Source organism: Durio zibethinus, chromosome 25 (genome assembly GCF_047325235.1).
Source record: "Durio zibethinus cultivar Kanyao isolate XHJ-2024 chromosome 25, ASM4732523v1, whole genome shotgun sequence".
NCBI classification, from domain to species: Eukaryota; Viridiplantae; Streptophyta; class Magnoliopsida; order Malvales; family Malvaceae; genus Durio; species Durio zibethinus.
In genome coordinates, this window is record NC_143186.1 from 13,531,885 (window position 1) to 13,558,992 (window position 27,108).

The following is a 27,108-nucleotide window of genomic DNA, read 5'->3' on the forward strand; positions in this document are numbered from 1 at the left end:
ACCTCTAAGTAACTCTTACACACAGACGACATCTTTTAGGTTTTCTGAAAGTTTTTCTTGCTGAAGATTGGTCCAAAACAATACCCTCTAGAAAATATGATACCTATATGATGCATGCAACAAAATTGAAGACAATAAAACAAATAAATAAAAATGAGTAAATGAATGAACAAGTATAACATACGTTATAACAGAATATACATAATGTCCTAATTTAAGTAATTTTCTTGTAAAAGGGATAGTATGACTCTATCTTAAAGTTGGACCCTATGGCTCATTATATGTCGGGTTAAGATTTACATGTCTAAAGGTTCCCAGACTATTCCTCACATCTTCGTTCGTTATAGACTAATAAGGCTCCCCGATCCTCACCCATTACAGGCTAATAACGGAATGGGTTCAATCTGAGTAGAAGTGTTTCGCTAGCAAATGCGGAGGTTATCACCTCATGAAAGCGTAGCTACTTCGCTTCCTCTTAAAAGGGATAGAGCCCGGGTCTAGAGCTCATGCATGAATATGCAAAGTATGTGCAAAATAATGTATTAATCAAAATACCATAAACACAAAATTAAAATAAAATAACAACTAACATACAATTTATCTTATTCATTAACACATATTTTTTGAAAAATCAAAGTAAAGGAGATTAAATGAAATGTCAAATAAAACCAATTAACTCCAACAATTCTTAATAGTGTGTAATTAAAAGTTTTGGCTTGACTCTCAAAATCTTTTATCCCCAGTGGAGTCACCAAGCTATTGTAACGGTTTTGAGACCGCCAGACGTAAGGTGTTTTAAAATCGAGAAAAATAAAAGGAGGAGTCACCACCAATCTTTGTTAGGGTGTGATTGGCCACCCAAAAGTTTATCTTTTTAATAAAACTATAAAAGCAAGTTTAAAGTTTATCAAAAAGATAAATTTTGATTTACGAAAAACCAGGTTGGGTCCGGGAGTCGGTTACATGCGGGGAAGGATTAGCACCCCCACAATGCCTATAAATTGGTACTATTTAATTATGCGCTATTTTCGATGTTGGATACAAATGGTTTCAATTTGAAATTTAACACTAATTCACTTCATTTGAAAAAAATATAATTTTTTTAAAGCTCTTTATTTAGGAATATTGAGAAAATCTTAAAGTTTAAGAATTATTTTAAAATTCTTCAACATATAGGCAGAATTTAAAATATTTCCTTTCGCTCAAAATTTAACACGATAATCCTTAAAATGAAATAACAATCTTTATAGAAAATAATTGTTAGTGACTTTCCAACATCTAGGCAGAGTACCAAGAATTATTTCTTTCGGAATGTTATTTTTATTTTATTTTGTAGTATCACAACTTTTTTTAAAACACGTTATTCTTTTTTTTATTGTAAAATATTTTATCATCAAATAGTAAATTAAAGAGAGAATAATGCCGACAATTATCGATGATAACATGCTAACGTATGTATGCTAATGAATGTCATGTAAAATGAGATGCAAATTAAAAGTTGGATTCTTAAGTATAATGAGGCCACCCCGACTCTCCAACATCTAGGCAAAGCTTAGGTGCGACTGTTTATATTTAAAATCTCAATTTATTGTTATACTTTTTATTTATTAATCTTATTATTAATGCAAATTAAAAAATCGTGTGAAAAGACTTAACGAAGTAAAATTTCCTAAATACCCTATCATCTAGGTGGCATTCAGGAAAAAATTACTTCAAATGGAATTTTACATGTGTCCTTAGGATTTTTAGGAGTTTCGTATTTTGGGATTTTAGATTTTAGGGGCTTCGGATTTTAGAATTTTGGATTTTAAGATTTTGAATTTTAGAGGATTTTGAATTTTAGGGGTTTTAGAAACCTAAGATTTTGAAAATTAAAAATTAGTGTTTAAGGTTTCATTTTTAAGAAAATACGAACATCTCTAAAAATCCCCAACATTTAGGTGGATTTTCGAAGTAAGTTCGATTTTAATGATTTTTGAAAATTAATTAAAACTTTCATATATATATTTTATGAAAATTTATTAATAATAATTCCCCAACATCTAGGCGAAATTTTTTCTTTAGAAAAATATTTTTTATTCCCTCCAACATCTAGGCAAGAAAATTATTATTATTATTTAAGCATTTTTAATTTTTTTTAAATTATTATTTTACTTTGTTTTCATTTTATTATTATTAAAACAAAATAAAAAACTTATCCTAACAAATTTAAAACTTATCATGCATAAATATAAAAAAAGAAGAAAAAACTTAAAATAACAAAAATAATAATATATAAAAAATTAGAAAATTCAAAAAAAAAATTTTTTTTACCTGAACCGGACCGGTCAATGGTCCGATCAACGGCAGTTCGGGTCGACAGTTCGGTTTGACGATTCGGGTGCGGTTCGAATCGGTCTAGGCGCGGTCTGGTTGGTTCAGCGGTTCGGTACCAGTTCAATCAAGCCAGTCAGAAGCTGATGGAGAAGTCGGTTGCGGGTCGGGTGCACGGACCCCGAGTCAGGTCGTGGGTTGATGCGCGGAACCTAGTTGCTTAAAACGACGTCGTTTTGGGCATTTATTGAAATGGCGTCGTTTTGGTTTTCACCGTTTATATAAAAGGTTCAATTTTTTTCAACCATTCTCCTTCCTTCTCCAGAAAAAAGCCCTTTTTTTTCTTCTTCAGCCATATGCAGTGCCGGCCAGTCGCCATCATCGCCGCCGTCACTATCGTTCGTCGGTGACCGACTACCGTCATCGATGGTCCAAAAATTTCCAGAAAACACCAAAATGTTTCCCTCGATTCCCTTAACACAGATTCGACCTTCTTTTTGGGAGAACAAGCCCCGATCGACGTAGATCGAGGTTTGAACTTTTCTGAGTTTTATGTTTCCTTTTTTTTTTTTTTTGTAAAACAAAGACTAATCTGATTTTTTTGTTCTTGTAGGGAGCTTTGACGCTGAAGTTCCTCCTTACAGGAGGACTGTGTTTTTTTGTTTTTTTTTTTTTGGCAATATTTTTTTTCACAGTGTCACTCCGTTTTGTCTCTTTTTTTATGTTTTGGTTTGGCTAGGAGCTCTATTTATAGAGCTCCGATCGTACGTGTGTTTGAGGGAAGGGCACAGGGCTTGACATAGGATGTAAGCACGAGCCCCATGCCTTATTATTTTTTTGTCTTTTTTTTTGACAGTTTGTCAACGAGATGAGTGATTAGAGGAGTGGAGGGTAGGGTATGGTGATCAGAAGAATGGGGTGTAGGGTTTGGTGGCAGTGGTGCCAAGGAAGGCACCACTACCATCCTCGATTTTTCTTTTTTTTATTCTATTCTGTTTTTTTATAATTAATTGATTTTTAATTTTAATTAAACCAATTTTATTATTATTATCAAAACTGGTGTCTACAACTCTTTAACTCACTAAACAAAATTAAAATATGAGATTTTAAATGGAGATAATGTATTTTTTTAATAGATAGATAATATATTTTAGTGAACATTATTTAGGTTATTGTCATAAAAATACAGTGACAATATAATTTTTCAACTTTACAAATAAAATTAAAAAGCTGCCAAATGTTTCAATTTCCTTTTTAAATTATTTTTTATTTTTTATTATACCCTAAAAGAGTGTAAGTAAAGGATAATCAAACTAAAAACCATATTGATATATATATATATATATATATGTATTTAATAATTATATCAAATTGTTTAATAACAATTTAAAAATCTTATGTAACAATAACCTTAAATCATCTTAAATCTCAAAAATTATTAAATTAGATTACTATCTTAGAGAGTGATTTGATTTTCAACTTAAAGCATGAGAAAATTTTATCATAAAAAAAAGTAATTTATAATATTATTTTTTATTAATTTATCTTGACAAAAAATGTAGTTAACATTGTCCAAATAAGCTAGTTAGTAAAAACTTTCAATAAATATTAAATCATTTATTTTTATAAATTTTTTTCATAAAATAACGTTTAGCTATTTTATAAATTATTGTTTCAATAAATATTAAATCTTTTACTTTTTTTTACATAGTTATTTTGGATATTTTGTATTTTATAATTTATTTTTTCATATACTATCAAACATAGAAATTTAAAATCACTAATGATTTATGATATTACATCAAATATAATAATCTAAGATAATCTGTAATTAAATTACTTTAATGATATTATCACCATGATAATTAAATCACCATGATGATTTTAAAAATGATACAAATACTATTTAAGGAGTAGACATCACCATATTAATTCTAATGATGTAATTTAAAAATTTCACTATAATTGGACGTGATAATTTTTCAAATGGAAAGTTAGGGCTATGCATTTTCCTTTAAACCCTATGGAGAACAATTCTATTGAGCCTATACTGCCTTTACTTTTTTTTTTCTTCTTCTAAATTCATTTTTTCAATACGCTTTCTTTTTCCCCTTTTTTTTGGAATATATACATGATCAACAAGAATTTCATATTTTCTTATTTAAAAAAAAATCTCATATTTTCTAGTACTTAAATTTGTATAGACAGTCATACATATTAGGGTGGGTGATGCAATATTTTGTTATTTTTTGATTGAATTTCTGTTTTCAATGGATTAAAGGAAAAAATATAAATTGTTTTACAAGATTAAAAATTTCAGTGTTTATGCCAACGAAGAAAAAAAAAAATCTCACCTCCACATTAAACATTTGGAAATTTAAAGATGTTTAAATGACTTTGGAAGACTTATAGTTGACTTGAAATGATATAAATATAGGCCTCCATTAATCCACTTTCGTATAGTATCTCTCCAGCCTCAAGCCTTAGCACATTTTCAAATTCATTTCCCTAAACCTCTGCCTCCTTTCATAGCTTGTTTCTGAGTTTCTGGACATGGGAAAATTTGTCTGGTTGCATCAAATCCTTAGTCTCTTAGTACTGTTGTTACCTTCGGGAGTCGATTGTTCTCTAAGTTTGTCTTCCTCTTCTCTTAATTATTCAACTCCTTTATGTCTACCAGAAGACAGCTCTGCCTTGCTCCAATTCAAGAACACCATTTCCATTGATGATTCTGGCACTGGTTTCTGTCCTTACCCTTTCGCTTCTTATTCAAAAACAAACTCCTGGAATGAAAGCGCAAACTGCTGCTCATGGGATGGAGTCACTTGCGACAAGGTGACTGGTCATGTCACCGGCCTCAACCTTAGTTGCTCTTTTCTTGTTGGCTCTTTTTCTGAAAACAGCAGTCTTTTCCGCCTTCAAGGACTCAAACGACTCAACCTTGCTTACAACAAATTCAATGGTTCTATCCCTTCCGGGTTTAGCCAGTTAGTAAGTTTGACACATCTTAATCTTTCTGGTTGTTCCTTATCTGGTTTAGTTCCATCTGATATTTCTCTGTTGTCAAAACTGATTTCACTTGATCTTTCTAAGAATTCTTATTGGGATTTGGAATTTGACAGCCGCAGTTTTGACAAGCTTATGCATAACTTGTCAGAATTAGAAAATCTTTTCCTTGACCGTGTAAACATGTCTGATGTTTTGCCTTCCTCCTTGATAAACTTGACTTCATCTCTAAAGCGTTTGGGTCTCGGTAATAGTGAGTTACAGGGGGAATTCCCTACTGAAATGTTTAACCTGCCGTACATCGAGTATCTTGATATAAGCAGGAACTTTGATTTGAGAGGTCATCTCCCTAGATCAAATTGGAGTAGTCCCCTTACGTTCTTGGACCTTCGCTTTAGTGGTTTTAAAGGGTCAATTCCTTCCGCCCTAGGTAACCTCACAAAAATCACATTTCTAAGTTTAAGCTACTTTGAAGGAGAACTCCCAAATGTCTTTGGAAACCTTAATAAACTGACTACTCTGGATTTTTATAACTGTAATTTCAGCGGTCAACTTCCCCCAACGTTGTTCAATCTCACACAACTTACTCATTTAGATTTATCATTCAATAGTCTTAATGGCCCCCTCCCAACTCAAATAAGCGGGCTTCAGAATCTGGAAAAATTTAACTTGTCTTATAACTTATTGAGTGGAGCAATTCCATCTTGGCTTTTTACTCTGCCATCTTTAGAATATTTAGACCTCAATCGTAACAGGCTTACCGGTCCAATCAATCTGATTCAAAAGCCTAATTCAGTTCAGCAAGTGTTTTTGGCCAATAATGACATACATGGTGAAATACCAAGTTCTTTCTTTGATCTTGCAAATCTTACCCAACTTGATCTTTCATCAAACAACTTGACTGGCGTCATCAAGTCAGCTATGCTTTCAAAGCTTGGGAATCTTGAAAAACTCGATCTTTCATCAAATAATTTTAGTGGCGTCATCAAGTTAGATTTCCTTTCAAAGCTCAAGAATCTTACAACACTTGATCTTTCAAATAACAGGCTGCTATCTTTGAGTAGCAGCGTTGGTGTTAACTATTCTTTTCAAGAGCACCAGACTTTTTCATTCTCTTCTTGCAATGTAAGGCAGTTCCCAAATTTCTTAAGAACAGCAAAGAAATTGAGAGTTCTTGATCTTTCTTTTAACAAAATTCATGGCTCAATTTCCAAATGGGAATCAGAAGGGTGGGAAGAATTGTACAGTTTAAACCTTTCTCACAACTCACTGATTAGTTTAGAGCAATTTCCAGGGAAGCATCTTGAAATCCTTGATCTTCGTTCCAACAAACTCCGAGGTCCTCTTCCAGCTCCACCACCTTCATTGCGAGAGTTCTTCGTGTCCAAAAATCAATTGACAGGAAAAATCCCTCCTTCGATTTGTAATATGACTTCACTTGAGATTCTTGATTTGTCTGGAAATAACTTGAGTGGAATTATCCCAGCGTGCCTTGGAAATTTCAGCAATTCAATCTCAACCATAAACCTACAGAAGAACAACTTTCATGGCAAAATCCCCGATTGCTTTGTTCACAATATTTTGTTGACAAATCTTACCCTTAATGACAACCAATTGGAAGGGTTATTGCCACGATCCTTGATTAATTGCACTCTTTTGAGATTTTTAAATTTGGCAAATAACAAGTTAAGGGATACCTTTCCCCATTGGTTGGATAAACTTCCGAATCTTCGTTTTCTTATCCTCCGATGTAATAGATTTCATGGTCCCTTCAACATTTCCATAGTTCCGTCTTCCTTTCCATCATTGCAAATAATTGACCTCTCTCAAAATGAGTTCAGTGGCCTCTTGCCAACAAAATTTTTCCAAAGTTTGGAAGCTATGAAAGTTGTGAAAAATGAATTGGAAGTTACGAGGGCTGCATTGGAAGTTACGATAGCTGCAATTACACCTTCAGCCATCAGATGTCCTCAAATATATAAGAAGTGTCAGTCATGGACGTTTGGTTCAATTGGTTTTGATAGTTTTTTGAAATTAACAATGAAAAGGTTGGAGATAGAGCTACAGCTGGAGAAAACATTACCCGGTTTCACACTCATAGATTTTTCAAACAATCGATTTTCTGGACGAATCCCTGATGCACTTGGCGAACTTCATGCTCTTCTAGTGCTCAATCTCTCACACAACAACCTAAATGGGTCCATCCCATCGTCATTTGGAAGTATGGCAGCAATTGAATCATTAGATCTCTCGTGGAACAAGCTTGGTGGCAGGATTCCTTCCCAATTGACGAATCTGACATTTCTGGAAGTGTTAAATCTGTCACAAAATAATCTAATCGGGCCCATCCCGCAAGGGAAACAATTTGATACTTTCGATAATGATTCCTATAGCGGTAACTTGGCATTGTGTGGCCTCCCACTGTCAAAGACATGTGGACCAAAACCACCTACACCAGTGTTTGTGGAAAATGAAGATTCTGCAATATCCTTTATTTGGGAACTCGCAATGATGGGCTATGGATGTGGATTGGTGTTGGGATTGAGCATGGGATACATTGTTTTCACAACTGGAAGACCATGGTGGTTTGTTAGAACGATTGAGAGAGATTGGCAGAAGTATGTTACGAGGTGGATTCGCAGGAATGGAGGAAGAAGAAACTAACACTGCATCCAAAATACTCATGTGAGTTTTAACTATTTTGCAAAGTAGAATTGTATTAGACTCTCATTGCTTTTGTAATTTACAGTTAATCTTTCCTCTTTCTTTTTTTCATATTTGCTACAGTGGCAATCGGACTGAATTCGAGGAAGATATGCACACTGCTTCCATAGGACCTGGCTGGAAAGTGCATGTTTTCTATCATCTATGTTAATTTTCTCTGTGGCAATGGTTCAATAATTGAGTTGTTTATTGAAAATCTGAATGGTTGAGCAACTCGGTACTGTGATTCAGGGTCTTCTTACTTTTCTTGTTTAGCTCTATTGATATGGTTGTCTTCATAATTTCTGAACTTGTATCTGTTGTGTTTTTTCGTGACATTATGTTCTGCTCTGTTTTAGTGTTTTTCGATGAGAGGTTAATGAGTTATCCCACCGATTATTGTTCTTTCTTTTGAAAAATCTGCCGCTTTTGGTATTATCTCCTCTTATGGAACTCCAATTGATTAATTATTTATGTTGCTTAATGTCATTAATTAGATTATTGAAGGTTAATTTCTTTTGGCCTTATTGGTTAATCACTGGTTGCATGGTTTTTTTTTTTTTTTTAATCTAAAACAATCGGAATTTGAAATTTTACTCTCTGAAATTAAATGTCCAATAACTTATCAACATACCAATATGACTGTTGGTCAATGGCCACTGGTTGCATGGTTCATAATGTATATTTTTGCAATATATCTAAATTTGTGCTTTCCGATTATGTTGAGTTTTATTGAACCCATATTATTTTTTATGATACTAAAACTCTCTTGTTGTTGTTGTCTAATGAGGTCGATAAAATGTTTCAAATTTAGTAACAAAATTTATTAAGGATTAAGTTTGACCAAGTATTTAAGAAAGATTAATCTAGTAAATGAATATAGACTTGGATTGAACGTTGCAAGAAGTTGTTCAAAGAATTACTTTGAAGCATATTGTGGATGTAATTGATCTTGAAATAAAGCCAATGATCAAAGATCAAGAGGAACAACCTTTGAAAATTATTTAAATCAGGTAGAATTGAATTAGAGAAGCATTCATCACCTAGAAGGAAAAGAAGGAAGAAAGGGCTACGGAAAAGAAAGGCTGATAAGGCATCCGACTACCCTAAAATGAGGTTCCAACTGTCGATGAAAAATTTTATGAAAGAAGCTAAAAATGTTAGGCATTCGATTGCTCGTATATAACATTCCACTCCTAAGCCATTTTCTGAAACAAAAGCTTATCGAAGAACAAAGTTGCCTACTACCTGCATTCAGTAGTCGACTGTCCGAGTTATTTTCTATTCCAGAAGCTTATCATGACTAAACCAACTGACTATCCGAGTTTGCCATCCGACTGCCCAACGCCTATACTTGAGAAAATCATGCTCCCAATGGCTTTATTTTCATTTTTGGCAAGAGATCTTCCATTTGCAATGCCCAAATCAAATCTACAATAGCTAAAAAGTCTCCTACACCTATAAATCCTTCCAAGGAAGAAAGCTAAAAAATAAGGAATTGAGCTTGTGGACACCTATTTTGTCCAAAAAATATAAAAATTAAAAAAAAGAGTAAAAAAAAAAATTTGGTTTCAACTTTGGCAGTTGAAATTGTGATTTTTTTCTTCCTTGACACTGCTAACTTGGTAGCATGAAATCCAGCGACTAAAAATCACCGAACAAGTTTTCAAAATTTTCCACAAAAGGATTCCAGGAGATATAAGATTTGAATCCCAAAAACTCTATAAATAAAGTTAATTTCTACAAAAGAAAAGTGAACAAAAAAAGGGGGAAGAGAACACTGTCAAAAAAATATAAAGCAATTTTTTGGGTTTACAAGGTCATAACTATATAAAAAAAAAAACACCATAGTCCTCCCAAAGAGGAACCACCAGCAAAAAAAAAAAATTTGTTTCAAAAAACAAAAAAAAAAAATCTTTTAACTAAAATTGAAAACCATCATCTAGAAAGCTTGGGATTTTTTTTGAAAAAGTTTGTTTTAGGAAAAGTGTTTAGAATAGAAAAAGGAGTATTTTGGGAATTTTTGGGAAATTTTAAAATTTTTTGGGTCACCGAAAGCTGAAAAAGTTTGATTTATTCAACGACCTTTGAAATTTTTAGCCACCAAAAATTGCGATAATGGTCGAGGTCTGAGAATTTTTTATTCTTTTGACACCGTTTGCAGATTTCAACCACCAGTACACAACAGCTACTGGTCGAAATCTGGGTTGCTATGGTGGTCGGTGAAGGAGATAAATTTTTAGATAAAGAGACTCTGAAGGTAAAGAGAAAGGAGAAAGAAAATTTTTTTAAAAAAATTGATATTGGGCCTTTTATAGCCCTTGCAAAACGATGCCACGTTTGGATCTGTGATTGACCCATGCCTTGACCTGCACCTGACCCAACTCGTTTGGTTAGATTTTTCTTTTCTTTTTCTTTTTATTTTCTATTCTAATTTTAAGTTTTTTTATTTTATTTTGATTTTTTTGTTTGTTTTTATGATGATTTTATTATTGTTGTTATTATTATTATTATTATTCATTCTTTCTTTCTTTTAAATATAAGTAAAAAATGAAAATAAAGTTAAAATAAAATGTAAATTTGGTAAAATAAAAATAATATGCATAAATCTTAAAAAATAATAATAATAAATATTTAAAGAAAATAAAATTTTATTGCAAGCAAAAATGTTATTTAAATTTCATCAAAATGTTGGGATAATTTAAAAAATAATTTTTACTAAAAAAATAATAAAATTTTAAAAAATATATAATAAGATAAATAAAATAAAAAGGAAATGATAAACTGTTTAAATGAATCTCTTAAATGTAATTTTTAGAGATAATTGAAAGAGTTTAGTTTTCCTTAATTATTGCAAATAAAAGTAATTTTTCAAATTTCATAATAGAGTTGGAATAATCCAAAATTATTTTTACTAGAATAAATGTTTATTTAAACAATATAAAAATAATACAAAATAAAAAAAAATAATAATAATTAATATTTTGAATAAATATTTTTTAAAAAAATGTATTTTTTAAAGAAAATTAAAAGAGTTTGATTTTCTTTAGTACAAGTAAATGATTTATATTTTTATATTTCATTAATGAATCAGAATAATCTAAAATTTTTTTAATAAACAGTAAATAATAACAATAAAAATTGATTAATTAATTAAATCCTTTAATTATCATAAATAAAAAATGATTTCATTTAGGTCCTCTTTAAAAAGTTGAGATGATCCTAAAACTTGTTCAAACTTTTTAGAATTTCATCGAAGAGTCAGGATAATATTAAATTTTGTTTAATAAATTTTGGGACCTTGCAAAAAAATCAGGATGTTCCTAAAATCATTTTATTAAATAAATAAAATATCTTATGATGATATTTTGAGAATTTTGAGAATGGTCAATTTTTCTGAAATATTTTCTAAATAAAGATTTTCTATAAATTTTGTCAAAAGTGTTGGAGAATTTATAGAATATGAAAATAATAATAATAGTAACTTCACAACAAAAAAATATTTTTCATAAATAAATTTTAGAAAATTAAATTTAAATATAAAAAAGACCACATCATCAGGATTAAAGGATTACACATGTTTAATTAGTACCGTTTTTTGAACGGGTGACATGAGAGTGCCAATATCTTCCTCACTCGTAACCGTACTTCCTGACCAACTCTGATTTCGTATACTTAAACTTCTTCTAGTAAATCTTAAATAATTTTAAGATTTTTATTAAAATATAATATTTTGGGGTTGCCAATTACACCTTACAAAAAATATTAGTGGTGACTTCGTAAATTTTCACTAAGATAACAATCGAGTTTCCTCGTAAGAAAAATCATTATGATAGGTTGGCGACTCTACTAGGGATGACTAGAAAGTCAAGCAAAAAATCAAACATGTGTCATATAAACTTTGAATTTGTGGTCTTTTTTATATTTAATTTTAATTTATTATTTCATCTTAGAATAAAAATAAGGAAAAAATTTGATGGATTCATTTAGTTTTATTATGTCATTTTATTTGTCTTATATTGTTGCTAATTATATTGTTGATTTTATTTTGATTAATAATTGTTACATTCCTTCATATACATGCACATTTGCATCCATACTTGTGCTCTATACCCAATCTCCCAAATCTATCCCTTTTTAGGAAGGAGTAGAGTACCTACACTTTCGTGAGGTTATAGTACCTCCGGTTGAGCTAGCAAAATACTTCCATTGAAGTTGAACCCTTTCCATCAGCAGCCTATTATGAGTGAAGATTGGGAGCTTTACTAGTCCAGAGTGGATGACAGTTAGGATCAATTTGGGAACCTTTTTAGCTTGTGTTAATTACCAAACCATGAATATAGTGAACCTTAAGAAACCAACATTAAATAGAGCCATACCATTTTTGTAGATTATACTCTAAATTAGGACACATGAGGGAATATTTACTTTAATACAATTACTAACCCTATTTTATTCTGCTTTCCATTTGTTTCATGATCATGCATTGTAGATACCCATCTGTATTAAGGGTAAATAGGATTATTTTTATTAGTATTATTTTATTAGTATATTATTAGATTATTATATTATTATATATATATTAAAGTATAGTATATTAACATAGTATATTATATTGTAGTATATTGTATTATTATTATTATTATTATTTATTTTATTTTATTTTATTTTTATTTCCTTTTTTTTTCTTAACTAAAGATCGAATTGAAACTGAAATTTGGAAATCAATTTAGTCAAAAGCTTTAATTTGTAATCAACGGATTTTCGGATAAATCTAGACAAACTAGCAAAAATCTAGCTAGGAATCATGCTCGGATAGAACCAATCTAGGCTTGAATCCTGAGATTTGTTTCTATTTGACTCCAAAAAACTCTCTTGTGGGCTGCCTATAAATTGGATACGAGATAATGGAACAAACAAAGATGAATTTTAGGGGTGAACGTTTGAGCTAAGAGTGAACTGGGTGTTTTGGCAAAATGTTCTGGGCAGTACTAGGTTTTTAAGATTCTGGGTTTTAGGATTCTAGGATCGATTTGAAGTTTCTAGATGTGATTTAAGGATTTTGGGTTTAGATTTAGATTTTTTGGATTAGGTATGAGTTTAGGGAAGATTTCTGAAGGAATTTGAAGAATCTTAAAATTTTCTGGGGTTTTTTCTAAAAAATCTAGGTTTGGATGAATTTTTTGATAAATTTTTCAGTGGAATATGAATTTTTCGATGAGTTTTTCAACAAAATATGAATTTTTTGATGGGATTTTCCAGAAAATCGACAAGAATTTTTAGTTTTCAGCGATGTTCTTAGGGTTCTTTTAGAAAGAGGTCAAAAGATTTGGTTTTAGAAAAAGGAGCAGAGTGCATTTGAGGTAAAAACACTGATGACTGGCTTATATAGCGACCTAAAATGGTAGCATTTTGATAGCCTAGGATCCTCGCATTAACCCATCGACCCGCGCGCTGACTCGACCTGATCGCAAGGTTTTTTTTTTCCATTTATATTTTACTTTTTAATTTTCATTTATTTTCATATTTTAAGTTTTTATTTTATTTTAAGTTTTTTGTATTATTATTCTATTTTATTTTACTGGTTTTATTTATTTATCTTATTTAGTAATTCAATATTTATAAAAAAAATCTTTTTTCAAGAAAATAGAAGAAGCAAAGAATAAAAAAAAAATCTTTTCAAATAAGTTTGAAAAACAAAAAAAAATATTTTTAAATAAGTTTATGGAATTCACCAAACTATTAGGAAATTTCATAAATCAATTTTCAAAAACATAAAAATATCAAAAAATCAAAAAAATATAATTTTTATCCTTTAAATTATTAAAGGATTGCTTCAAATTAAGTTCCACCAAACTATTGGGAGACTTAATGAAATTCTCAAAAATTTTTACAATAAAATCTCACCAAATTATTAGGAGTTTTACTTCAAAGTAAGTCCTACCAAACTATTAAGAGACTTTACTAATTTTTCTAAAACAAAATAAATTAATAAATCCAATGATGGAACCTTTTAAGATTAGAACAATTGTCTCCATAAATACTCATGAGGTGAGAGAATTATATTAAATTACTACCAAACTATTAAGATGATTTAAGACTAATTTTCAATATTAAATATTTTGAAAAATTATAGACATTTTTGAGGTTTGGATAATCTGAAATCAAACTAGTATAATCCCTTGGATGAACGTTGTAGGGGTGCTATAATCTTTCCCATGCATAATCGTACTCCCAAACCTAAATCTAGTTTTGTGGATCAGATTCAATTAAGTGACCAATCACACCTAAACAAAAAAGATTTGTGACGATTCGTTTAATCTATGTCTAATAATAGGTTTGCAGATCTATATGTTATGACATATATCATCATAAACACTTGTATATGGGATATGCTTGTCAATGTGCCAATATTGGTCAAAAGATTTTTGGTCTTACTACAAAAACACCATCATGATATTCTTAGTTTTGAAGCCTACCGTGTGTAAAGAGACTAATATGGTGATAACTTTATCATTAAAAGCCCAAAGCTGAATGGGAAACTGTTTGAAAAAATTTGAATAGGAAATTTGGCCTAAAGAAATCAAACTAGGACTTTAACAAAATGACATCTCTAAGTTGGTAGATATCATCATTAGAAGCCTAAAGCAAAATGAGAAATTGTCAGAAAAAATCTGAATAGGAAATTTTGCCTAAAGAAATCAAACTAGGACTTTAACAAAATGACATCTCTGAGTTGGTCGAGATTTGTTGTTGTGTAACAACTCCTAGAAAGATGGCTTTCGAGAAAAAATATGGTTATATTGCTTCACTACTTAAGGTGTTTACAAAAAATCAGTTTATAAGAGCTCTAGTTCAGTTTTGAGACCTTGTTTATAGATGTTTCTTATTCAATGAGATAAATATGACCTCGATAATCAAAGAGTATACTACATTATTATGGTTGCATCTCTCAAATCCAAATAAAATCTATTAGCAAGGTCTAAAACTTGGATTTCAAAATAAACTTGCCTGTATAATGGTGGTCCCCACTCAGAATGTGAACTCATATATCCAAACAAAAGGCAAAAGTGATTGCATCTTGTGAGAAATCTCGCATGATTACATTGTTAAATACTTAAAGGATAAATGAGGCATGAAAATGATAGCTTTGGCAATTTATGGCTTGATCATTTTTTCAAAGGTTCTTGGGCATATTAAGTTATTAGTAATTGACTTTTTCGAGCAAGTGGACAACAAAATCAATCATGTTCCTTCTATATTGGTAGAAATTTTAGATCATTGAATCACTTTCAAAAAAAAGGAGGACTTTTTATAGAGTGTGCACAATTACTCTACATTTGTGCAAAAAGTCTTCTTCAGCATCCTGTGGGTAAATTTCATCCTACTTATTGTAATAAAAGTAGGCCAATTGAAGAATCTTGCAATGTTAAGTGGCAAAAATCAAAGTCTAAGGAAGAGTGGGTATTGATTTCGTAAAATCTCACTAGTACTCAAGTTATATAAAGAGCTCCATGGATGCCGTGAGAAGCCATGTTGTACAAGTGTGGTGATAAGCCTTGGGTTCCACTCTTAAGTTCGTGAAGAGATATAAGCTATGCTCTGACAATGTTTCATTGACAACTAGGGTCAGAGCAGTTTGTTCTTATAACTTATAGGCTTTGGGAATTAGAATTCTCTTTCAAGGAGCTAGGATTTCTTAGAAAGGGGAAAAAGATTATCAAAGAATGGAAACAAACCCCAAAAGTATATCATGAGGGGTATGCGGACAAAGCCACACCTAAATATCTGATAAGATGAATCAAAGTGTCATAAGCAAAGTTGGTCCTAAAGAAGAAATACCATGCCACCAAGAAGATGCCCATTGTGAAAAGATCCTTGAAGACATGAAGATTATGAAGCATAAATTTAAAGAAGAAAAAAATATATGAAAGCTTAAAAAAAAGGCTTTAGTATGAGATTAGTGAGTGGAAAGATAAAACTAATAAGAGTGAAGCAAAATCTCGAAGGCTTGAAAGAGAACAAGAAGAGATTTTTGAAAACTGGCATAGGTCCATCACTTTAATGACCATAGAGCTTAAAGAATTAAAAAAAAAACGTAAAATAGCTTTTGTCCAATTTGTTGTCTAAAAAAGAAAAGCTTAGTCAGTCTGTTAAAGAAAAGAAGATATTGTAAGGTCTCGTAGATAACTTGAAATAGCAAATGCATTATCGACGTGAGGCTATTCAAATTTTGAGAGAGGAATGAGATTAATTTGAACATAAAGCACAGTATTGGAAGAAAGAATGCCAGTTGAAAGAATCTCAAGCCACTCATCTAAAAGAACAGGTAAGAAAAGTCAGCTTCAAAGTAAGAGACATGGCCCAGAAAGCTAAACAAGTAAAGGAAGAAGTCTACCCAGGACAGCATAGCCAATGTTTGACCAAATTTCTAGATAATGCGTATGAAGAATACAAGCATGTAGGGCACTTTTTTTAAAAATTTTAATATTGTATGGCAAACTCAAGATTGTAATGTTACAATTTGGATAATGTGACATTATGATGGTTCAAGTTCAGACTTAAAATCCTTTGCAAATATCAAATACGTAACAAGCACATCTTTTGCATTCATGCATTCATGCATCATATGTGTGTTCCATTCAATATTAAATTTAAAAAATACATCATGACTAAAAGAAAGAGGCCTCGAAATAATAAATCTCAAAGAGTTTCCCTTAACTCGATCAGGTGCAAGAATGTTAGACCATTTGAAAATATAGATTAGACCACTTGTCATTATTATAACACTTGTTCACAAGTTAGATCATGAAAAATGAGCAAGCATATAGAATAGAGGATGGAGAAACTCAGTCTAATATGCAGGAGCAGATGATTAGGTCTTAATAAAAGTTGATAGAACAAATAACTAGGTCTCAAAAAAAGACTTGAAGAGAAATTGCTATAATGATAGACATGATGAGAAAAATGACCAAGAAAAAATGGGTACCTGAAAAAGTGACCACTGAAAAAGAGCCTCAAGCCTAAAAAAACACTAATGACAGAGAAGATCTATTGTATCCACTAGGGTTTACCCCACCCTATACTCAAACCTCTCATCAAGTGCATCCACAAATGACATAGCCTGAAAGGTAGCCACATGCTTAGTTTAATTTATCTTTTTTCACAGTTCAACCATGAAAGGACAAGTTAGTTTAAACATTAGAGCCAGTCATATTGAGCCTATCATGGTCCTAGATTTAAATGACCCAAAAGAATAGGAAAGACTAAAGAAAGGTATGTCTAAACAATCTAAGAATATAAAGGCGTAATAGAAGTTAGATATCTTGGAAGAAAGGCTACGAGTTGTTGAAGGTGTGAATATTTTTAGCACAATTGATGTAAGTGAACTTAGTTTGGTTCAAGATGGTAATCCCTCCAAAGTTTAAAGTACCAAAATTTAAAAAATATGACGAAACCAAATGCCCTTAGCACATATCACCATGTTTTGTGAAAAAATACTAGGCATACAAACAATGACAAGTTACTTATCCATTTGTTTTTAGGATAGTCTTACAAAACTAGCTACCAGATAGTATATTCAATTAGACAGAAGTCAAATTAATTCATGGAAAGATCTGGCCAAAGAATTTATTACTTAATAGAAGCATATCATAGACATGACTCCAGATAGACTGTCCTTACAAAACATAAAAGAGAAGGCTAATGAAAACTTTAAAAAATATGCCCAAAAATGATGAGATGTTGCCACTCAAGTTTAGTCTTTTCTCATTGAGAAAGAAATAACTATTTTGTTTATCAATACCCTTCGAGCCCCATACTATGATAGGCATATTGGCCATGCCATGAAAAATTTTGCTGATATGATTATTACAGGTGAGATAATAAAAAATGCTATTAAAAATGGAAAGATCGAATGGGGTGATGCTTCTGGATCAAAAAAAGAAATACCACCCAAGAAGAAAGAAGAAGAAGTGCAAGCTATTACCACTAAGAAATTAAAATCGAGACCTTTTACCCAATACCACTAATATCCTGTATACCAACCTTCTTACCCAACCATTTTCAATATTTTTTAAAACTCATACCATTACTAACTAGTGCAAACTTAGATACCTACCTTCCAAACCAATGTTTATCCCTGAGCATTTTCACTGTGACCTTCCTCTCAGCCAAACACCATAGACTTTAATCGAAGAGAACCTCAAAATAATCTAGAGCAACAACAATTTAATCTAATTCCTATGACTTACACAGAATTGTTCCTTTACTTATTTCAAAAACACTTGGTGGCTTGATAACTCATAGAGCCTTTAAAACCTCTATATTTGATGTGGTGTGATCCTAAAGCTTTTTGTGACTATCATTATGGGATTCAAGGCCATTCTCTAGAAATTATACAACTTTTAAATGTAAAGTGCAAAGCTTGATTGATAACAAAATTTTGAATTTCACAACAAAGGCTAGACCAAGTTTGGAGGCCAATCCGTTACCTAATCATGGTAGGGGATAAGTAAATGCTCTAAATAGCAAGACAACTCAGAACATTAAAAGAGAAGTAAGTGAGATTAGAACCCCTATGGATCAAATATTTGCTGCCCTAATGAAAGCTAATAGATTTACCCAATACCTAAAAACTCAAAAAATGAAAACTTCTTATGAATTTCATATAGGGGAGGTCGATAATTTGTTTCAAGATTATGAAGCATTTCAACAAGAATTACAAAGGATGATGGATTCTTTCTTGGTTAAAATTTATAAGGAACAAGAAAAAAGTTTAGTAAATGTTGTGACTGGAGATTCATCTAAAAACATGCTTTACTGAATGAATTTTGAGCCTGTTACCATCTTTTATAAAGAGAAACTAAGTGTTAAGATTGATTAGCTAGTTCATATAAATTTTAAGCCTGTCACCATCTTTTATGATGACAAATTGATTGCTAAAATTGATGAACCAGTTTGTATAACTATACAAAGGTGGCAATTGAGGTTCTTAGCCATTTTTGTATAAAACTGATAAGGCAGTCCCTTGGAAATATGATTGTAATATCATATCACAAGATTTGAATAATGGTTCCCTTCAATATAGCTCATGTGATATAAGTACAACAAACATAACTAGTGTATGGGGCATAATTCGAAGTGGACGGTGCTATACTCTATAAGCACTTGAGAGAGCATAAAAAGGAAAAGAAAAAAAAGGGAGACAAGCTTAGAAAAAAAATAGACCATCTAATGATCAAAAGCGTTACCCAACCCTTGTTTTAGATAAAAAAATGTAAGAATCCAATTATAGAAAAAGAGGTTTGTGAGCTCTTAAAACTTATTAAGCACAGTGAGTATAGTATGGTGGAGCAATTGAATCGCTTACTAGCTCAAATTTCTATGTTTTTATTGTTGCTAAATTCTAAGCCTCATAGAAATGCCTTACTCAAAGTACTCAATAAGGCTTATGTAGCTCACAATATATCTATGAAAAAACTTGATCGCATAGTAGAAAATATCACAGTAAGAAATTTTATATCATTTAGCGATGATAAGATTCCACCTGGTGGTAGAGGTGATGCTAAGGCCTTACATATCTCCACAAGATACAAAGATAACACATTGGCTAAGGTGCTCATTCATAATGGATCTTCTTTGAATTCATACCTCTGACTACACTATCTAGATTGCCAGTTGACATATCTTACATGAAGATGAGTCACATGGTAGTGAGGGCTTTTGATAGGACTCACCGTGAAGTGATAGGCGATATCAAGCTACCAATTTAAATTGGCCCATGTATTTTTTATATAGTCTTTAGGTTATGAATATCGCTCATTCTTATAGCTGTCTTTTAGAAAAGCTATGGATTCACATGCCAAGAGCTATCCTTTCCACTTTGCATCAAAAGGTAAAATTAATAATTGATGAAAAAGTAATCATTATTGCTAGAGAAGAAGATTTGTTGGTGACTAAACCATTTACTGCATTATATGTTGAAACAGCTGAGGAAGCCCTAGAATGTTCTTTCAGATCCTTTGAATTTGTTAATGCAACCTATGTGGGTGAAAGATCAAAAGTGCTAATTTCATGTCTATCCAAAGCTTCCAAGAGGGCTCTCAAAGAAATGATAAAAAAAAGACAACAAGTGTAGGCTGACTTGTAGAGGATGCAACGTTTGTGGATGATGCCTAAGAAAAATGATGATTTGGTCTGAGGTACAAGCAAACTCAAAAAAGATGAATAAAGTTCATAGAGGAGAAAAGAGAAAAAAGGTCGACTCATTTTCTAGGGTAACAGGCAAAAACTAAAGGCTTATATTTTTCTCTCCTCTAGGAGCTTTCATCTCAGCTAGTTATATCTATCTAAATATAGCAAGAAACATAGAAAATGGGTTTACACCATTATTGAAAGATATCTTCATTGAATTTTTAATACAAATGATGGGTGAAAAAAAGGTGAACGAAGATCCAGGTTGTCTATGGGTGTATCTTATTTCTCTTGGTACAAAATTGAAGAATTGGCATGTTGAAAAGCTACCTATTGTTTTTAAATTTTTACCAAAGTAATGTGTTAAACCTAATCTAAATGCTTTTGTTAAAAACATTAAATGTCTTATGTGTGTTTGTTTCTTTATTTTTAATTAAATAAATGGCAACCATAGTACATTGGTCCATTTTTTTTTGCCTCTTTTATTTCACTTCCTTGCATTACTATACATCTCTCTACATGTTGTCCATTTCATTGACTTTTAGGAACTTAAATAACGAATGAGAAGATCATCATGACAATATTTTAGGGTTTGATTTTGAAAATTTTATTTATATTAGTGAACTTAATGATGAAGAGAATGTGGAAGACCATGTAATATCCTCGGAACTATTAAGATTAATGAAACAAGAAGAGAAACAAATCATGCCTCATCAAGAAGCCACTGAAGTTATCAATTTAGGGGATGAAAAAACTAAAAAGAAGGTTGAGATTGGTATTTCAATGTCATCACCAATAAAACAGGAGCCAGTAAAGTTACTATTTGAATATGTAAATATATGTGCTTGGTCATACCAATACATGTTAGGGCTAGATATTGAAATTGTAATGCATAGGCTACCTTTGAAACCCAAGTGCAAACCAATTAAATAGGAGTTAAGAAAAATAAAACCTAAAATATTGCTAAAAATAAAAGAAGAAGTGAAAAAGCAATTTGATGTGAGATTCTTAGAAATAAGCAAATATCTTGAATGGATGGTGAATATAGTTTTAGTACCCAAGAAAGATGGCAAAGTGAGGATACATGTTGATTATCGAGATCCAAATAGAGCAAGTCCAAAAGATAACTTTCCATTAGCCCATATTGACACCTTAGTGGACAATATCTTTAGGCATTCCCTATTTTCATTCATGGATGGGTTTTTAGGTGTCATAACGTCTAGATCCAGGGATCTATCACTAGACATTGACTTGAAGGAGTCACCGCCAATCTTTTTTTTTATCTAAGTGCGATTGGCCACTTAAGAAATCTATCCTTTTAAGGAATACCTAAGTCTAAGGGTCCCTAAAAGAATAGGTTCAGGTCTACTAACCAAAACAGGGTTCGGGAGTACGGTTACGTATGAAGAAGGTTATAGCACCCTCATAATGCCCATCGAAAGATGGTACCAGCTTAATTTTGTGTTATCCAATAAACCTTAAAAATTTATCAAGTAATTAGTTATTAGAAATTATTCTCAATTGACTCTAATACTTTTAGCAAAAAATTGAGAAAATTCCCTCACCTCAAGAGTATGCAAGGAGACTATTGTTTCACTTGCAGAGGCTCTATCATTGGATTATTTACCATTAAAGAAAATTCAAGAAACAAAAAAAAATGATTCAGCTTTAGATATAAATCCTTTTCTTTTCAAAAACTCATTGCTTTTGTATAAGGAATATTGATACTTTCAACTTTTCTCAAAAATGTTTTTTTGAAACTTTAATTTCGAGAAAAATTAATACTTTCAACTTTTCCTCAAAATTATTTTTTTAGAAAACTTATTTCCAAGGAAAATTGATACTTTCAACTTTCCTTCAAAAATATTTTTTAGAAAACTTATTTTTAAGAAAAATTGATACTTTCAACTTTTCCTCAAAAATATTTTTTTTGGAATTTTATTTAAAGAAAATCAAAAAATAAAATAAGATAAAAATAAAATAAAAAATACTAAATAATTCTAATCTAATAAATAAATAATAATAATAATAAATAAACAAATAAATATAAAAAAAACCTTTTGAATGGCTCTGCTCGACTCGAAAAATGGCTCAGCTCAAGATAGAAAGGGTAACTCGAAGACGTGGCTCGGGGACGACGGCTCGGTTCAGCTCTGCTCGGCTAGCACTCAGGTCACACGTGGGTCAAACGTGGGTTGGTGCTCGGATCGGGTCGACCGATTTCAAAACGTGCGGATCCTCTAGGAATAATAACGCCAAAACAACGTCATTTTCAACAAGTATAAAAGGCTCTAACCTTTATTTTTTAGCAGACCATTTCTTTCCCTCTCATCTTTTCCTCTTTTTTTCTCTTTCTCTTTCTAAACAATCCTAGATTTCGGTTGAATTTCTACTGAAATCTAAAAAAGTCATCGAAATTTCAAACCTGGCTGAAAAACTCGTCAAAAAATTCAAAGTTCGCCGAAAAATTTTGTTGGATTCTGGAAAATTTCTAGAAAAAAAAAGCCAAGAATTCAAAAAAAAAATTCCCACCAATTCTTCAAGTTGTTCTAACGCACTAGAACCCTTTTTTGGCTTCTGTTTCCTCTCTATGTGTTTTTTGTGTCCCTTTCCCATATGTTTCAGCACCTATTTATAGGGATTAATTAGAAGAGTTTTTGATCAATCCCAATTCCCTCTGGGATTTGGATTCAATCTTTAAATCCAATCCTAACTCTACCAGCCTCAAATTCACGCCAGAATCCTAATTTTTTTTATCTTAATCCCAATCGGGAATCAATCAAGAAAAAAAAAGATAAAGTAAAAAATATATATTAATAGATAAATAGTAATATATGAATAGATAAATAATAATAAAAAAATATATACATATTAATAGTTAAATTATAAAATAGATAAATAATAATAAAAAAATATATACATATTAACAGATAAATAATAAAATAGATAAATAATAATAAAATTATATATTAACAAATAATAATAGTAATAATAAATAAATAAATAAAAATTAAAAAAATAGAAAATAAAAATAAATAAAAAGAAAATTGCAAATGGGCTTACGCATTTGGACCAAGCCCAATTAATCAGGGCCTGGACCAAATTAGGTGTTTACAGCTGCCCCTCTTTGCACATTTTATGTGAAACAGAAAATTACGCAAAGACGTATGCACCCATTCAAGACTCCACTCACCTTTTCTTTTTTTTTTCACTTTTTTTGTGTTAAAATTTTGATCAAAGTTCCTCTAAGCAGACGCTCAACGACTTTGAGAAAACATAAACAAAGCTCCTCTAATCAGAGGCTCAACAACTTTGAAAATAAATGGCTCCTCTAATCAGAGGCTCAATGACTTTAAAAAATAAATTGCTCATCTAATTAGAGGCTCAATAACTTTTGGAAAGTAAATTGCTCCTCTAATCAGAGGCTCAACGACTTTGAGAAAACATAAATGGTTCCTTTAATCAGAGGCTCAACCACTTTTGGAAAGTAAATGGCTCCTCTAAATAGAGGCACCATAACTTAAACAATAAACAAAGCTCCTCTAAACAAAGGCACCATAACTTTTGAAAGTAAATTGCTCCTCTAATCAGAGGTATCACAACTTTGAAAGTAAATTGCTCCTTTAATCAGAGGCATCACAACTTTGAAAATAAAAGGCTCCTTGACAATCATGTCCAAAAGAGTTAAAAATCGTGTTTGAAGGAATTTCAGGAGATTATGCCCAAAGGTCTTACAAATCAACCCTGATACCGAGAGATATCCTATTTCAATGATTAGAAACTTACCTAACAAGCTTTTTCTCAAATTTGAAAATGTCTTCGCATCTGTCTTCTCTCTGTGGGATTTTGGAATACCCCTGCTTATTGAATTTATGCATTATATTTTTTGAATGTAGTATATGCTATGCAATGTGTGTGAAATTCAATGCATGCTATGTAAATGTTGGCTAATTAATTCATATTCAATTGTGGTACTCAAGTTTCTCAAGCTCTTTTCTTGGACCTCGAACCCTTGATTCTTCAAAAATCAAGTTACGCTATTCTTCTAAGATCGAGCCAGTGTAACTCTAAATCATTTCTTTCATTTAGTTCTCACATTCTTTCTGTAAGAAATCTCTTTCCAAATCCAATGTCCTTATCAAGAATGGATCGTCTTGATTTTGCCTTTATCACTCTTGACTTCTTCAATGTAATGTAAAAATCTTTCATGATATTATTCATTTATCAATCATTATTTCAAACTCAAAAAGTAAGAATGCATTTGCACATTTTTTCCATTGTAGGGTATTAAGAAGGAAAGAATAAGAATGGTTGGGAAACAGTTAACAGAAGAGGCACACAAAGAGTGAAATAGAATGTCTTTTATTAGCAAAATGTTGTCAAACTTTAGCCAAGAAAGAATTACAATGATAAGTATGGGGAGACAAAGCCCAAAAATAAACAATCGAACAATCATGATAACACATCTCAAGGTTTTTTTTTTTTGAAAACCCAACCATCTAATGCATTCAACAACTTAGAGCTTCTCCGAATTTGCTAGTCTCCATGCCAATGAATTTTCAAATTTGATGTTGTGTTCTCCTTATCTAAGCTGCCTTTTCAGGTTTTCAACTTAGATAAACCTCCATATGACTCAAACCGCCCTTTTAGGGTTTTCACCTTGAGTCCTCCTTTTTCATTCACTTTTTTTTCTTTTTTTTTCATTTTTATTTATTTTTTTTTTCATTTTTTCAAGCATAGTACTTCTTCATAGCATCAAAATTTATAGGATGGGATAAATCATTTCCATCCATCTCAGTCAGTATCAGTACTCGACCCGAGAAAGCTCGTTTCACCACATACGACCCTTTCCAATTCGAAGTCTATTTTTCTCTATTATCATGCTGGTTTGGAAGGATTCTCTTCAGGACTAACTCTTCTTCTCGAAAGCAATAGGGTCGAATCTTTTTATCATGAGCCCTCATCATTCTTCTTTGATATAGTTGACTATAGCACAATGTAGTCAATCTCTTTTTTTTTTTATGAAATTTAACTATTCATAGCATTTTCTAATCCATTCAGCTTCTTCCAATCCAACTTTTTTTAGAACTCTTAAGGATAGGATCTTCACTTTTACTGGTAGTATAGCTTTCATCCTATAAATCAAAGAAAATAGGGTTACCCCAGTAGAGGTGCACACTGACGTTCGATGTGCATGCAATGCAAATGCAACTTCTCATGCCAATCTTTATAAGTCTTGATCATTTTTTCAAGAATTCTTTTTATGTTCTTGTTGGCTGCCTCAACTGCCCCATTCATTTTCATACGATATGGTGTCGAGTTATGATGCTTGATCTTATATTGGGCATATATTTCTTGCATTATCTTACTATTTAGATTCTTGGTATTATTTGAAATAATTCTCTCCGAAAGTTTATATCTACAGATGATCTCTTTCTTTATGAATTTACAAACCACAGATTATGTTACATTTGCATATGATGCTGCCTCCACCCATTTTATGAAATAATCTATCATCACAAAAATAAATCTATGCCCATTAGAAGCCTTTAGTGTGATAAGACCAATGACATCCATGCCTCACATTAAGAATGGCCAAGGTGGTGCCAAAATATGTAAAGTAGATACCGGAGCATGGATCTTATCAACATATATCTGGCATTTATGGTATTTATGAGCATAATCAATGCAATCACTCTTTATTGTCAACCAATAATATCTTGCTCTCATGATCTATCTCACCATCATATGTTTACTGGCATGTGCCCCACATATTTCATCATGTACCTCTTCAATGATTTTTTTTGCTTCAGCCTTACTTATGTATCTTAGTAATACTTGATCACGGCTTCTTTTGTACAGAACATCTTCATCCAGGAAAAAACTCATAGCTAATCTTCGGATGACCCTTTTATCATTCTCTGTTGCTTGAACTAGGTATTGTTGATCCTTAATATACTGTAAGATATCATAATACTAGGGTTTCCCATCTTTCTCTTCTTTTACATTAGAACAATGAGCTGGCATATCCTTAACATCTAGTCTGATGGGCTAAATGTCAGCATTGTCATTAATTAGATTACAGCCAGAGTAGCCAAGGCATCGATAATCAGATTCTTTTCTCGAGGTAAATGGTCAAACTAGATATCTTTAAATCATTCTATCAACTTTAAAATATACTTATGATATGGAACGAGTTTTGAATCTCTCGTCTCCCATTCTCCTTTCAACTGATATATAACTAGAGCTGAGTCTTTAAACACTTTTAATGATTTCACTCTTTTATCTATAGCAGCTTGTAAGCCCATGACACATGCCTCATATTTAGCGATGTTATTTATGTAATTAAAACTTAGCCTTGCTATTACAAGATAGTATCGTTCTTCTGTAAAGATCAGAATCGCCCTAATTTCATGTCCCAAAGCATTGGCAGCTCCATCAAAATACATTCTCCAACACTTTTCTTCATGCTTCCCCTTCTTCAGTTAGGAAATAGTCATTAGATCTTTATCAAAGAATTTTAACCTAATTGGTTCATATTCTTTAGTAGCACGATCTGCAAGGAACTCTGCTATAGCATCCCCTTTTATTGCCTTTTGGCTTACATTTATAATATCATATTTTGAGAGAATTACTTGCCATCTAGCAATTCTTTCAGACAAAGAAGGCTTTTCGAAGATGTATTTAATTGGATCCAATTTTGCTATGAGCTATGTGGTATGATAGAGCATATACTATCTGAGTCTTTTGGCAGTCCATGCTAATGCACAACACATTTTCTCTAATGAGAAATACTTGGATTCATATTCTGTGAACTTTTTACTTAAATAGTAAATAGCTCTCTCCTTTCGGCTAGACTCATATTGTTGTCCCAGCACACATTCCATTGAA

The 27,108-nt window shown here is 31.6% G+C and overlaps 1 protein-coding gene across 2 annotated transcripts in view; it reads left to right on the forward strand.

Moving 5' to 3' along the window:
• The first annotated feature begins 4,770 nt into the window (after window positions 1-4,770).
• LOC111276269 (receptor-like protein 7) overlaps window positions 4,771-27,108 on the forward strand; it is an 82,544-nt gene continuing 60,206 nt past the window's right edge. Inside the window, exons 1-2 of one of the 2 annotated variants that reach the window (XM_022862037.2) lie at window positions 4,771-8,004; window positions 8,107-8,431. In XM_022862037.2, coding sequence (XP_022717772.2) covers window positions 4,867-7,983 — 3,117 coding nt within the window. In that variant the 5' untranslated portion in view covers window positions 4,771-4,866 and the 3' untranslated portion in view covers window positions 7,984-8,004; window positions 8,107-8,431. Of the gene's footprint in view, window positions 8,005-8,106; window positions 8,432-27,108 lie in introns of those variants that run through there. The other variant, XM_089754060.1, reaches the window with a different exon arrangement.